Source organism: Sceloporus undulatus, chromosome 7, assembly GCF_019175285.1.
Source record: "Sceloporus undulatus isolate JIND9_A2432 ecotype Alabama chromosome 7, SceUnd_v1.1, whole genome shotgun sequence".
NCBI lineage: Eukaryota > Metazoa > Chordata > Lepidosauria > Squamata > Phrynosomatidae > Sceloporus > Sceloporus undulatus.
Genome location: NC_056528.1, coordinates 9,198,578 through 9,211,106, shown reverse-complemented (window position 1 = coordinate 9,211,106; position 12,529 = coordinate 9,198,578). Strand labels below are relative to the sequence as shown.

Genomic DNA, 12,529 nt, shown 5'->3' with positions numbered 1-12,529 from the left:
ATCTTAAGAGGCCAGAAGTGGCACTCCAGTCCTTAGGACTGGAGCATGGCTTTGGCTTGGCTTCCAGCCTCTTAGGACACATGCATCATTTAAATAGCATACCTCCAAAGTGACCCAAAGCAACTTTATTTCGGTTTGTCTGTTCGGGCCCATTATTTCTCATTACAGCTCAGAGAAACTATGGTTATCAGGATGAGAACAAACCAGGACTAGCTGGTAACCAGGGTTACGGTACGGTTACCAGGATCAGAATAAACCAAGTTCAGTGTTATCAGATCCATGCAACCATCATTTTCTAATCCAGATATAAAATTATTGTGGTTAGCTAACTTAGGGAGTCTTCTATGGCACATTAAGAAGGACAGAGGAGTGAGAAAGTCAGATGGCAACCAAGGCTTGTTCTTATCTCCATTTATTAAACTGAGATGTGTTGCATCTAAATCAAGTCAATGAAGATTTTCATACCTGGCATAAACATTGCTCCAGCGTGGCTCAATCGTCCTGAAAAGGTGGAAGAAGCGCGCATGTCCGAACGCCTGGCACGCTTCCTCAATCATCAGGGAATCGTCGCAAGGAGAACGGATTTCCTATGAACGCAAACTTTGTGTTCATAGGAAATCCGCTCCCTAGGAATGATTCAGGGATGCAAAGGAGGGAGCAACGATTCCCTGACGGTTGAAGAAGCGCGCCAGGCGTTCAGACACGCGCGCTTCCTCCACATTTTCAGGACTGAGGCACGTTGGAGCGACGTTTATGCCAGGTATGAAAATCTTCAATGTCTCTCTGTTTCCATGATAGCAATACACAGCATGGACAAAAATCTGGTCCGAACAGACCAAGGACAACCTCAAACGGAGGTTTCAAAGCCAAAGAGAACTAGAATTGGGACTAAGTATCCCTGCTTTTTCCATTCAGCCATAACAACTACGCATAAAGCCAGTTTTGACAGCCAGCACTGCCCTTGCTCTGAACTGGTTTTGCAACTCATTTCTGAGCCATGCAACCATCTAACACCAAATGTTCTCTGGTAAGGAATCAAAGTATGAGAGAGAGAGAGAGAGAGACAGAGGCAATACCAGATGCCTGCTTCTGTTCCAGGTAACTGTTACCTTGTCCACCGCTGAGCCATCTAACACCAAAGGCCTGGGGCAAAGGTGCAGGAAGACAGAACACTATACGCTATCTCCTCTTTCGGTGGAGCTCATTTTTATTTTAAGAGTCTGTCCTACCCTTCGTCATGAGCCACTCTGAACTGAAAAGCAACCTACTAAGAATGCCGTTACCATCACCAAAAACTAAGTGGGTTCGTTTTCTAAAATCCAGCCAGAAAGAAGTAATTTTTTAAAATCTCACTAAAACAGAATGGTAACTGGGTGGGAATAAAGGCCATGTCCAGCGGACATTGTAGACCTTCTGAAATAACTATTCATGCAATGAAACGTTTGGAGGTGAGCTAGTTGTCCCAGCCTATTTTATCTGGCTCACAGATATATGTGTATTACAAACAGATTAAGCCCAGGAGCCAGTATCAGCAATTGAAAGCACACCAGAGAACACTGCAATTACACATGGGTACCATGCACACCGGCTCCACAGATATCTCAAAAGTCTCAGGGGGATTGTAGGCGTTGCAGACGCCCAATACCTGCTCATCCTCAGAGAGCTCCACTTCTTTCAACATCTTGTAATACAGATCGGTGTAAAAGACAGCGTCTCGGGCCCGGTGCAAGACAAAGTCCCAGGAAGAGCGTTCCCGTTGGTCTCGGATCTCTGCAATATGTGCGTCCAGAGCAAACCTCCACCATTCTCGGCAGCTGAAAGATCCCAAGGAAAGACATTTCAGTTAGCAAGCAGGCAGCCTCAGGAAGCATCACCAAAGATGGGTAAGGCCCCTGTGCCCCTTATCCTGCAATGGCTGCCATTTATTTTTCAGTCTCCAAACTGGGACAATTTACTAGGCAGCGCTGATACAATCCCATCGTCTGCACTTCGTATATAGGAAAAATGCCAGCATAGCTTTATATGTAGAGAGATCCTGTAACACCCTTTAGACCAGTGATATCCAAACTCTGGCCCTCCAGGTGTTTTGGACTTCAGCTCCCAGATTCCCAGACCATTAGCCAAGATGGCTGAGGCTTCTGGGAGCTGAAGTCCAAAACACCTGGAGGGCCAGTGTTTGGACATCACTGCTTTAGACTAACTGAAAGAAAGAAGTTGGCAGCGTGAGCTTTCATAGACTACATTCTACTCCGTCAGATGCATTTAGTGGAGTGGAAACCAGGGACAGACACACACATATATATACACACATGCCATTGGTATGTGAGAACGTCCATTCAAAAAGGCTTTGGTTCACGTCCTCGTTTCGGTCTTGAAGGTACCCAATGACTTTGTGGTTCAAACAGGATCTAACCACACCATATGCCATCGCAACTAGATCTGACATCTCCAGAAACGCATGCCAGTTGGCACGCCAGCGTTAACAGTAGAAATGCACTCCGTATCCAGACTGAGAGCTGAATCCAGGAGAACATTTACTTAATTTTATTTTATTTATATGCCCCCTTCAAGAAAGGTTGGCGCCAAACCAAAAAGAAGCCGTACTTTTGGGATACGGTGACCTTTGGCTTCCATCTTCTGTATTTGATCTGCCTTTCCTTCCGGTCCAGTTCTTTCAAGAAGTCCATTATTTGCCGGTATTGGGTCTGCATGAACAACACAACATACTGTAGTTGAGAAGGGAATATCTGATATTCAATACGTATTTTCCCAACAGTGTTAGCTTCCGTATTAAATCTATGCAAGAACGCTCCGTTTGCAGAACAACTCCCTCGAAGCAATATTTTACCTGCGAAAGTTTTAGTGGTATCGTCTCCAGCTGGATGTCAAACTCAAGTCGAGGCGTATTCCGTGACCGGAGAGGTTCTTTGGAGCAGTTGCGCTTCAGAAGCGCAGAGGTACACACAGGCTCCAAGATGTAGTTGTGGTCGCAGCTCTCCATACTCCCATCCATAGCTTTCTGCAGATCATAAGCATGTTAATTGCTATAAAGAAAAGAAGGATCTTCTCCCCTTATCCAGCCCGAACCTATGGCTGCTCCTACCTGCAGCTCCCCAGGTGGCAGGTCTCCCAACAAAACACATTTCGTGTCCCAATAGATACTGAAGTCCGCAATCTCCAGCTGCTTTTTCTTCATCAGCTCTTCCACCTTGGAATAGGAAAAACTGTGTGAACCGCAATGGAAGCATAGCACACTGTGCAAAACATCCGGCACAAATTACCCCATTTGAGCATGGTTATTTTGCGTTTTATGCATTTTATTTTAATTAAGGCACTCTGCACTGGAGAGCTAGTGCGGTCTAGTGGCATCGGATAATGGTTCTGGAGACCAGGGTTCAAATTCCTCCTTGGCCAAGTCACACTCTCTCAGCCTCAGAGGAAGGCAAAGGGAAACCCTGTCTGAACAAATCGTACAAGAAAACCCACTGAAAGGATCATGCCCTAGGCCTGTGTAAGTCGGAAACGACGTGAAGGCATACAAAAACAATGAATTCCATATTTCTTTTTTTCCTTCTTTTTTATACACCTGTCCCTCCATATTCACTAGGGTTAGGGGCACAAGACCCCCGTAGATATGGAAAAGCCATAAATAACAAACACACTATGTTTTTACCTGAGAGGACACCTCTCTAGGAATCTCTAGGTCCTCCAGTGCAACTCTGTGGTCAACGTCCGACAGACACTTACCAAAGAATTGTGTTGGAGGAGCAACAAAGGCCTAGAAGAGTATTCTCTCTAGGAATCTCTAGGTCTTTCAGTGTGACTTTTAGTTAAAGTTGACCATAGAGTTGCACCAGAGGACCTAGAGATTCCTAGAGAGAACATATGAATCAAATCCGTGAACCATCAAATCCACAAATATCAAATCCGCAAATATGGAGGGATGGGTGTATTTCTTCTTTGGTTCAGTGTTCCATCTACGGAAACAGCTGGTATCTGAAACATACCTAGCCTGCCCACACTTAACAATGGGAGTGGTGACCATGTGGGCTGGCCATGTTCTCGGACTACAACTCCTAGCAGCCCTAGCAAATATAGCCAATGATGAGGAATGCTAGGAGATACAGTTCACTTGGAGGGCTGCACAAATACCATAAATAATAATAATGATGATTTTGACACTGACTCAAAGCATAGGGTCAACAATGCACTTTGGCGAGGGTAGACATTTTACTCACTGGCTCATTTACTGCGTTCTGCACCGACACATTTTTAATGCAGACTCCAAAGGCAAACGGCTGGGATGGGTTTGTGACCCCATCCTCAAACCTCAGGTGGACATCCTGAATGTTTAACTGAAAAGGAAGGGAAAAAAGGGGGATTTCTTTTTAGTCTCCAGAAAACATTAAAATTGATGTCATCAATAAAAACACATGCATCTTAAGAGGCCAAAAGCGGCACCACAGCTGCACTCCAGTCCTTAGGACTGGAGCATGGCTTCGGCGCGACTTCCAGCCTCTTAGGACACATGCAGCATTTAAATAGCATACTTCCACAGTGACCCGAAGCAGCTTTATTTTGGCCTGTCTGTTCAGGCTCAATAACCCCACACATGCACAGAATCCGCCCCTATTTGCTAATCCTCCTTGTCAGAAAGAACTGTCAAAAGTATCTACCGATGATTGCTTTTTCTGCCACATATTTGTTGCATGCTTCTGTCTGCCCCTAAATTCATGGCAGGTAAGATGCAAAAGCAGCACCTGACACATCCTTCTAATGTGGCTTTTAGCTATGGCAAGCCAAACCTCAATTTGACAGATGACTTTTCCCCTTATGGTAACATTAAAATAAGACAGCGGGTGTTCAGAAGATATCAACAGCATCTTGGAAAACAAGGAATATGCGCATACGACCAACTTACTTCAATGTTCTCTACAATCCTCGTGACGACAGACGCGGTGACTGAATACCAGTAAGACTCTGCTACCTGCTCCCGTTCTTTCTGGAGAGAGAAGGGAAATACTTCTGTTTTGGGCATGTAAAGAAAAGGCAAGATGTAGAAATGATTCATTGCCCCAAGCTTCTGAAAATGCAGGGATTCCAGGTTCCTTGCATACTCTTAACAGCCAGCCATTCATCATCATGGGTACATAATAAACACAGAAGGCAGGCTGAGCAAACCAATCCAAGTTGGCATGTAGAAACACTACATGCTTCACATCTGTATACACTCGTCCCCCGGGTTACGAAATTAATTCGTTCCGGCGCCATTTTCGTAACCCGGAAGTTTTTCGTTAGCCGAATCCCCATAGGCGCTAATGGGGAAAAGCCGCGGCTCCGCCGCGGCTCCATTTTAAAAAGCGCCAGCGTTTTTTCGTAACCCGGGTAAACCTTCGTAACCCGGAAATAATTAATTAATTTTTTTTTTCGTAACCCGGAAATTTCGTATCGCGGCGCGTTCGTATCCCGGGGTACCAGTGTACCTTTCACTATGAATATCACGCCCGTGTGTGAATGAGCATGCATAACGCATTATTGGAATACCGGTTTCATGAGACAACTACATATTTCTATTTTGCCACAATGAAAACAGCACGGAGCCACATCTCCCCAAGAAGTGTACATGTGGCAAATAGATGCCTGGTCTTCAGAAGGGAACACCACTTCAATCCAATGAAAGTAATCCAAATAGCTCCATGAAACCATACCAATATTCACCCACTGGAACTTTAATACAGACGTTTCATCTCTACTAAACCCTCTTGGTTTTTTATTTTAAGTAATAAAACAAATCTGGATGATTTGCAGATCACAAAAGAAACCAGCGGCACCCCATTTTCTCCCTTTTGAGTACAAATATTCAGTCTCCTGGACGCATCTGAAACAAGAAACTCTGAGACGTTGGCGTAATCCGTCGTACTGCAAATGTAAGTAAGACCTTTCATTGAAAACGTTTAAGCGACTCACTTTCCATTTTTCTTCCAGGGCTAACAAAAGGGCTTTCTTGTTCTCTTTTTCTAGCAGCCGCTCTCTTTCTTCGTCGAAGTCTTCTTGCTTTTCCGGCGACCCAATGAGGTGCAGTTTCGAAATCGATATCACCCAGGGATCAATATGGGGACGGTAAAACGGTATTTGGAGTGTGATCTTGCCAATGAAACCTACAACGGTCCAGAAGAACAGGGTTAGCACTCGCACGTTGAAAACACTTTTTAATTCATTCTAATTAATAATAATAATAATCCTTGTTTATCACCGCAGATCATATTATAGCATTTACTCCTGTCACTTAACTTCATTAATAACTTAATAACTTATTAATAACCAACAAATAACCCGATAGGGCTGAAGTGCGGGGTATAAATACCATAATAAATATAAATAAATAAATACCATTTCATTATTTTCCTTTCTGGTTTGTTCACATCATTCACGTTGTCCAATTTCAAGTATCTTTATCGCAACGCTTACAATTCATCTTTTAAATCCCAAAATCAACATTTCGCCCCATTCGTGGCTCATAAAACCTATTTTCTGTTCCCAACTCTGAATAAATTTCCCCAGTTTATGTCACTTTATCCAATTCAGCCATTTCAAATAATTTAATCAACCAAACTTTGGGTTTGGCTTCTTCCAGTTTTTGGCGTATTCTAATTTCCGGCGAGTCCTAATCTGGCCACGACTATCGTGTAATAGAAAATCCTTTCTTGTTGTATGATTGTACATTTTAAATACCTCAAGGGCTGCCCCAGAGAGCGACGGTTTTGTTCTCTGCGGCTCCAGAGCACAAGGCCAAGTCTAATGGTTTTAAGGGTTGAACATGAGAAGGAACGTCTTGACAGTAAGAGCAGTTCGGCAATAGAAACGATTGCCTAGAGAGGTGATGGAGGTCTCTCTCCTCCTCTGGATGTCCTACCTCTCAGGCAGATTCCAGATGGTGGAGTTGGGGGACTGTCGCTCCAATAGGAGGGCCCTTACATCTGGGGTCCCTCAGGGAGCGATTTTGTCCCCTATGCTATTCAACATTTACATGAAGCCGCTGGGAGAGATCATCCGGAGACACGGGGCGCGGTGTTATCAGTACGCTGATGACACCCAAATAGTCTTCTCTATGTCTCCGACTGATGCAGTGACTAGGGATGGCATCTCTCCGCTCAATGCCTGCTTGGAGTCGGTAATGGGCTGGATGAGGGAAAACAGACTCAGCCTGAATCCAGAGAAAACGGAAGTACTTGTGATAGGTTCTCCTGGTCCTGGGAAGGAGGTTTGTCCACCAGTCCTGAACGGGGTCACGCTCCCCGAGAAGGACTCAGTTCGCGGTTTGGGGGTGCTTCTTGACTCCTCGCTTCACCTGACTCCTCAGGTGGATGCAACAGTTAGGAGCACCTGTTATCAGCTTCGGCTGATACGCCAGCTGTGTCCCTACCTGGACCGGGGGGACCTTGAAACAGTAGTACACGCACTGGTAACCTCTCGACTCGATTTCTGTAATGCGCTCTACATGGGGCAACCCTTGTACCAAACCCGGAAGCTGCAGTTGGTTCAAAATATGGCTGCCAGGCTGGTCACTGGTAGCTCCAGGGCCAGCCACATAACACCTGTACTAGCAGATCTGCACTGGCTGCCAATTCGCTTCCGGGCACAATACAAGGTGTTGGTTGTTACCTATAAAGCCCTAAATGGCTTGGGCCCAGAGTACTTGGAGGACTGCCTCTCCCCATACAATCAGCCCCGCACTCTCAGGTCTCGTGGGAAAAAACATTTGAGTGTTCCCAAGACAAGATACGCAGTGACTGCGCAAAGGGCTTTTTCTGTGGTGGCCCCGCAGTCTTGGAACGCTCTCCCTGAGGAGCTCCACTTAGCCCCCTCCCTGGAGTCATTTAAGAAAAACCTTAAGACTCATTTATTTCGTCAAGCCTTCCCTCACATGTCCTGACTGTTTTGCTCCTGCATACCATTTATTGTATTCTTAGATTGTTTTATTATCTTGATTGATTAATGATGGATTTTAATGATGTATAGTAGTATATGGTTTATTATGAAGGACTTTCGCTGTTAATTTTGATTTTTAAACTGTGATTTGTATTGTATTATATTTGTAACCTGTATCGTATTGTATCTTATTCTGTTTGTAAACCGCCGTGATCATAGGAACGGCGGTATATAAATAAAATTTCAATCAATCAATCAATCAATTTCTTCAAAATGAAACAAGTCAACTATTGACCTTATCGGACACATTTTCTCCCATTATGGGGACGGGAAGGGGACCCTCAGAGCTGCGCAAGGCCAAGAAAAAAACGCATTTTTCTGCACACCAAAGTGTCCCCAAAATGGCCCTATTCTGTCGTCCGGTGCCAAGCCATTCCAATTCAGTGCTGAGACGTATCATTTGGCTTGAATGGAAGACTTCCAACCGAGGTAAAGGACACACCTCAGTCCTGAATGGGAACGGCTTGGCGCCAGGCGACAGAATGGGGCCATTTTGAGGACACTTTGGTCCTGCAGTAAAATGCATTTTTCTCTGCCCCAAGCGGCCCCTTCCCATGCCCATAATGGGGGGGGGGGAAATGTCTCCAATAAGGTCCTATCTGTTGAGAATGTTCAACCTGGATTTCTTGCATTGAGCATGGAGTTAGCCTCAGTGGTTAACTATGTGCCTGAACAGACAGGCCAAAATAAAGCTGCTTCAGGTCACTTTGGAGGTATGCTGTTTAAATGACACATGCATCTTAATAGGCCAAAAGCTACCCCAAACCTTCGCTCCAGTCCTTAGGACTGGAGCGTGGCTTTGGCATGGCTTCCGACCTCTTAGGACGCATGCAGCATTTAAACAGCATACCTCCAAAGTGACCTGAAGCAGGCCCTCTGGGACCCTTCCTGATTCTACACTTCGACCCCAAAATACATACCAGCTTTGACCTCAAAAGGCAGCAATTCCTTCAACGCATCTTTCTTCAGCGGCAAATTTTCCAACTCCACGGCACCTGAAGGAGCAAGAAAGACATCGCTGTATAAAAACTGATAGCCCAATCTTTTCCCACCACCTTTTGGCACCCTGAGACTTCTTTGGGGAGAATGCCACATTGTAATGGCACAGCATAAAGAAGCAGATGTTCAATGCACTCCTATTTATCGGCACAAGAATGGAGGCAGAGGGGGGACACAGTCCATAGAAATAATAAAACATAGCTCTTTGTGCGTTTTTGGGCAACATGGCCATGTTCTGGAAGAGTTTATTCCTGACATTTCGCCTGCATCTGTGCCTTTTGCAACTATTATTATTCTATTATTCTGTCGTAATATCTCTCTTTCTTAATTCTCTAGCGTTGTCGCTGCCGTCCCAAACTCTTCCAGAACATGGCCGCATTGCCCGAAAAACCCACAACAAATGATGGATGCCAGCCACGAAAGCCTTCAGCTCCACAATAACACAACAGTCTCCAAAAGCTATTTTGTGTCTACATTCAGTTCTTCGTTCAAGGAGCCCAGAGGGCCAGCTTTGCTCCAAAACAAACTCCAACGTAGACAAATATTTATGAACAACGATAAAGGAAGGCTGGCCCATTCTTCTATAAACATTCTAGTTACATGTGAACTATTATTCCGTTGTAAATATACACTGTCTTTATGGTGTTGAATAAGTTATAATTGGTTATCAATACGTTGTTGCCCTGGATAGCTTTCGGGAAGGTCATTTCCTATAAATGCAACTGTTGCTCCAGCAAAAGGCTGCATGAATGCCAATTGTATTGTAGTTCCCAAAACAAACTTCTGCAAAGCAAGTTTACATTCACAGTTACATTTTATAGCAACTTGTCATGTCCTTATTGAAAGCTGAACATGGCAGCAATGAGGCCAGGAGATGCCAAGTGACCAAAACCTCATAAATGGATGGAGATCTCAGCCTAGTTTTCCCAAAATCCACCATAGAATCGTACAGTGGTGCCTCGGGTTACGAAATTAATTCGTTCCGCCGCGGCGTTCGTAACCCAATTTTTTTCGTAACCCGAAAAAGCCATAGGCGCTAGCGCTAAAAGCCGCGATTTCGTGCGAAAAAGCGCCGAAAAGCACCAAAAAATTTTTTCGTAAGCCGGAAAAAAAAACGTAACCCGGAACAGTTTTTTCCTATGGGATTTTTTCGTATCCCGGGAATTTCGTAAGGCGGTGCTTTCGTATCCCGGGGTACCACTGTAGTTATAAGAGACCGCAAGAGCCATCCAATCCAACCCCCTTCTGCCATGCAGGAACTCACCAACAGAGCATCCCAAACCATAGAATCCTAGAGCTGGAAGAGACCCCAAGGGCCCTGATCCAGTCCGACCCCATTCTACTGCCATGCAGGAACTCTCAATCAAAGCATCCCTGACAGATGGCCCTCCAGCCTCTGTTTGAAGACCTCCAAGGAAGGAGACGCCACAGGCGTTTGGACAAGAAGGACGGCAGGGGGTTGCTCAGGACCATCCCTGCTAAATGGGGGAGGCATTCTCTGCAATCCAGAGAAAGAAGGCAGACCCAACGGGCGAAGCACTAGCGCAAGTGTATGGCAGGCTCTAATGAAATCCTTGGGGAAAGTGGTCCTCCTGGTGCCAGTCATATTCGGCGCCAGGCATGTACCTTACCTTTCAGAAGAGCGACCGAGAGCTGATCCGTGTTCAAGTTGCTGACATATTTGCCTAAGTAATTGTTGAGAACCCAGGCGATCAATCCCTCCAACATGACTACTTCCTAAGAGAAGGTGGCAAGGACTTCTTTGTCATTCCTGGCTGCTTTCTTCCATCATTTTCCACTGACCTGAAAAACAGAAAGAGACAGAGCATCTCAGACATATATATGTGCATATATACACATATATACTGTGGAATTAAAGAGTTTTGGTCAACATCCCTATCACCAGATCCATACATATTCATCAGACAGCCTTCGCTTCTGGCTCCTTTCACAACGTCTGCCAGCATTTCTTCCCATTTGCTATCCCTCTCATTAAGATGTGGCCAGACACACCTCTGCTGCTGGGACACCAGCCTCCGAAACCTGTATTATTATAGGTGCGTTGCGCATGGAGATGCCCCAATAATGATTCACAATGCGACAGGCAGAGCTCAGACCTGTGCAACCGGATAGCCATGTAGGTTGGGGACTGCAGCCTCCAGCATCCCCAACCCTCAGGGTTACTCAGGACTCTCCCTGCCAAATGGGGACAGACAGGCAAGGGATTATGCGCTTGAAGCAAGATGGAGGCAAAAGGGGGGAAGCAGGAGAAGGAGGAGGAATCCGGGACATTTTAAGGGCAGCTGGAAAAGTGGGAAGGCAGAGGAGCAACTGGGGCTATCCTTGCCCAATGAAGACAGTCAGAGCGCATGCACCTGAAGCAAGTGGGGGGCAAAAGGGGGGAGAAATGGGGAGAAGAACAACATCCACAGAATCCCAGAGTCAGAAGGGACCCCAAGGGCCACCCAGCCCAGCCCCCTCCCCTTCTGCCATGCAGGAACTCTCATTCGATGCACCCCAAACCAGGGCATTTCAGGGGGCTTCCAAGAGAGAACGCATGGCTTCCAAAGAGGTCTTGAAGCCAACCGAAAGCCGAAGAGGGAGAGTGGGACCAGGGCATTTTAGGGGCAGCTGGGAAAGTGAGAAGGCAGAGGAGCCAGTGGGGCTGCCCTTTCCAAAGGGAGGCTGTAGCCAGGGAGCATGTGCCTGAAGCTAGTGGGAGGAATCCTAGAGTTGGAAGAGACCCCTCGAAGGGCATCCAGCCCAGCCCCCTTCTTCTGCCATGCAGGAACTCCCCATCAAAGGAGGGGAGAGGGACCAGGGCACTTCAAAGGCAGCTGAGAAAGTGGGAAGGAAGGAAGGAAGGAAGGAAGGAAGGAAGGAAGGGCTGTCCCTCCCAAGCCAGTCTCTGAGACCCCCTTCCTTCCCATGATGCACCTGCCTTACCTGTCCAGGTGAGTCCTCACCTGAGTGAACAGCCTACTCCTCCTCCTCTTCCTCTCCTTCTGCTGCCGCAGTGGCTTCTGGGAAAGGCACCTTTAAGGCTCCTCCTCTGCTTTCTGACTCTCTCCAGCAGGAAGTGCTGCTCCTCAGCTGCGTCACTCATCGCACAGCGCAGGAGGAGCGATCGAGCGCCGAGGGCATCGAACGCGAGGAGAGGGAGGGAGGGAGGGGCCGCCTCCTCCGTTGCCTAGGCAACGCAAGCCCCCACTAGGCCGCAGCCCAACCCTGGCCTAAAGTTTCACGACTCCCAGGAAGAGAGGATGCTGGGAGGTGTAGTCCACAAAGTCAAACACACACATACACACACGGGCTGCTTTGCTGTGTATAGAAGAAAGTGACCCTTTAAGGGCCCCTGGCGTCTGCACTGCAGGAATAAACCCACTTAGTTACCACTTTCAGTGCTCAGTGCAAATGGCGGGACAAAGGCCGGGTTTTGGGGGGGGGGAACCGGACCGGGGGGGGCAGGGGGCCCCCAAAAAAACATTGCGACGGGCCTACAGCAAATAAAACACTCCCAAAAAACACATCTTTTTGCATT

At 46.6% G+C, this 12,529-nt stretch overlaps 1 protein-coding gene across 6 annotated transcripts in view; it reads right to left on the bottom strand.

Moving 5' to 3' along the window:
* Positions 1 to 12,089, bottom strand: part of VPS13D (vacuolar protein sorting 13 homolog D) — a 107,449-nt gene extending 95,360 nt beyond the window's left edge. For 5 of the 6 annotated variants that reach the window (XR_006104987.1, XM_042478868.1, XM_042478871.1 and 2 more), the window contains exons 1-10: positions 11,955 to 12,089; positions 10,620 to 10,791; positions 8,910 to 8,984; positions 5,968 to 6,158; positions 4,922 to 5,002; positions 4,239 to 4,355; positions 3,104 to 3,208; positions 2,849 to 3,019; positions 2,605 to 2,705; positions 1,646 to 1,814 (exon numbers count right to left, since the gene is read on the bottom strand). Coding sequence is in view for 5 of the 6 variants with exons in the window: in XM_042478868.1 (XP_042334802.1) it covers positions 1,646 to 1,814; positions 2,605 to 2,705; positions 2,849 to 3,019; positions 3,104 to 3,208; positions 4,239 to 4,355; positions 4,922 to 5,002; positions 5,968 to 6,158; positions 8,910 to 8,984; positions 10,620 to 10,716 (1,107 nt within the window). In the remaining variant the exon portion in view is untranslated. Of the gene's footprint in view, positions 1 to 1,645; positions 1,815 to 2,604; positions 2,706 to 2,848; positions 3,020 to 3,103; positions 3,209 to 4,238; positions 4,356 to 4,921; positions 5,003 to 5,967; positions 6,159 to 8,909; positions 8,985 to 10,619; positions 10,792 to 11,934 lie in introns of all 6 variants that reach the window. The other variant, XM_042478869.1, reaches the window with a different exon arrangement.
* Positions 12,090 to 12,529: the final 440 nt, after the last annotated feature.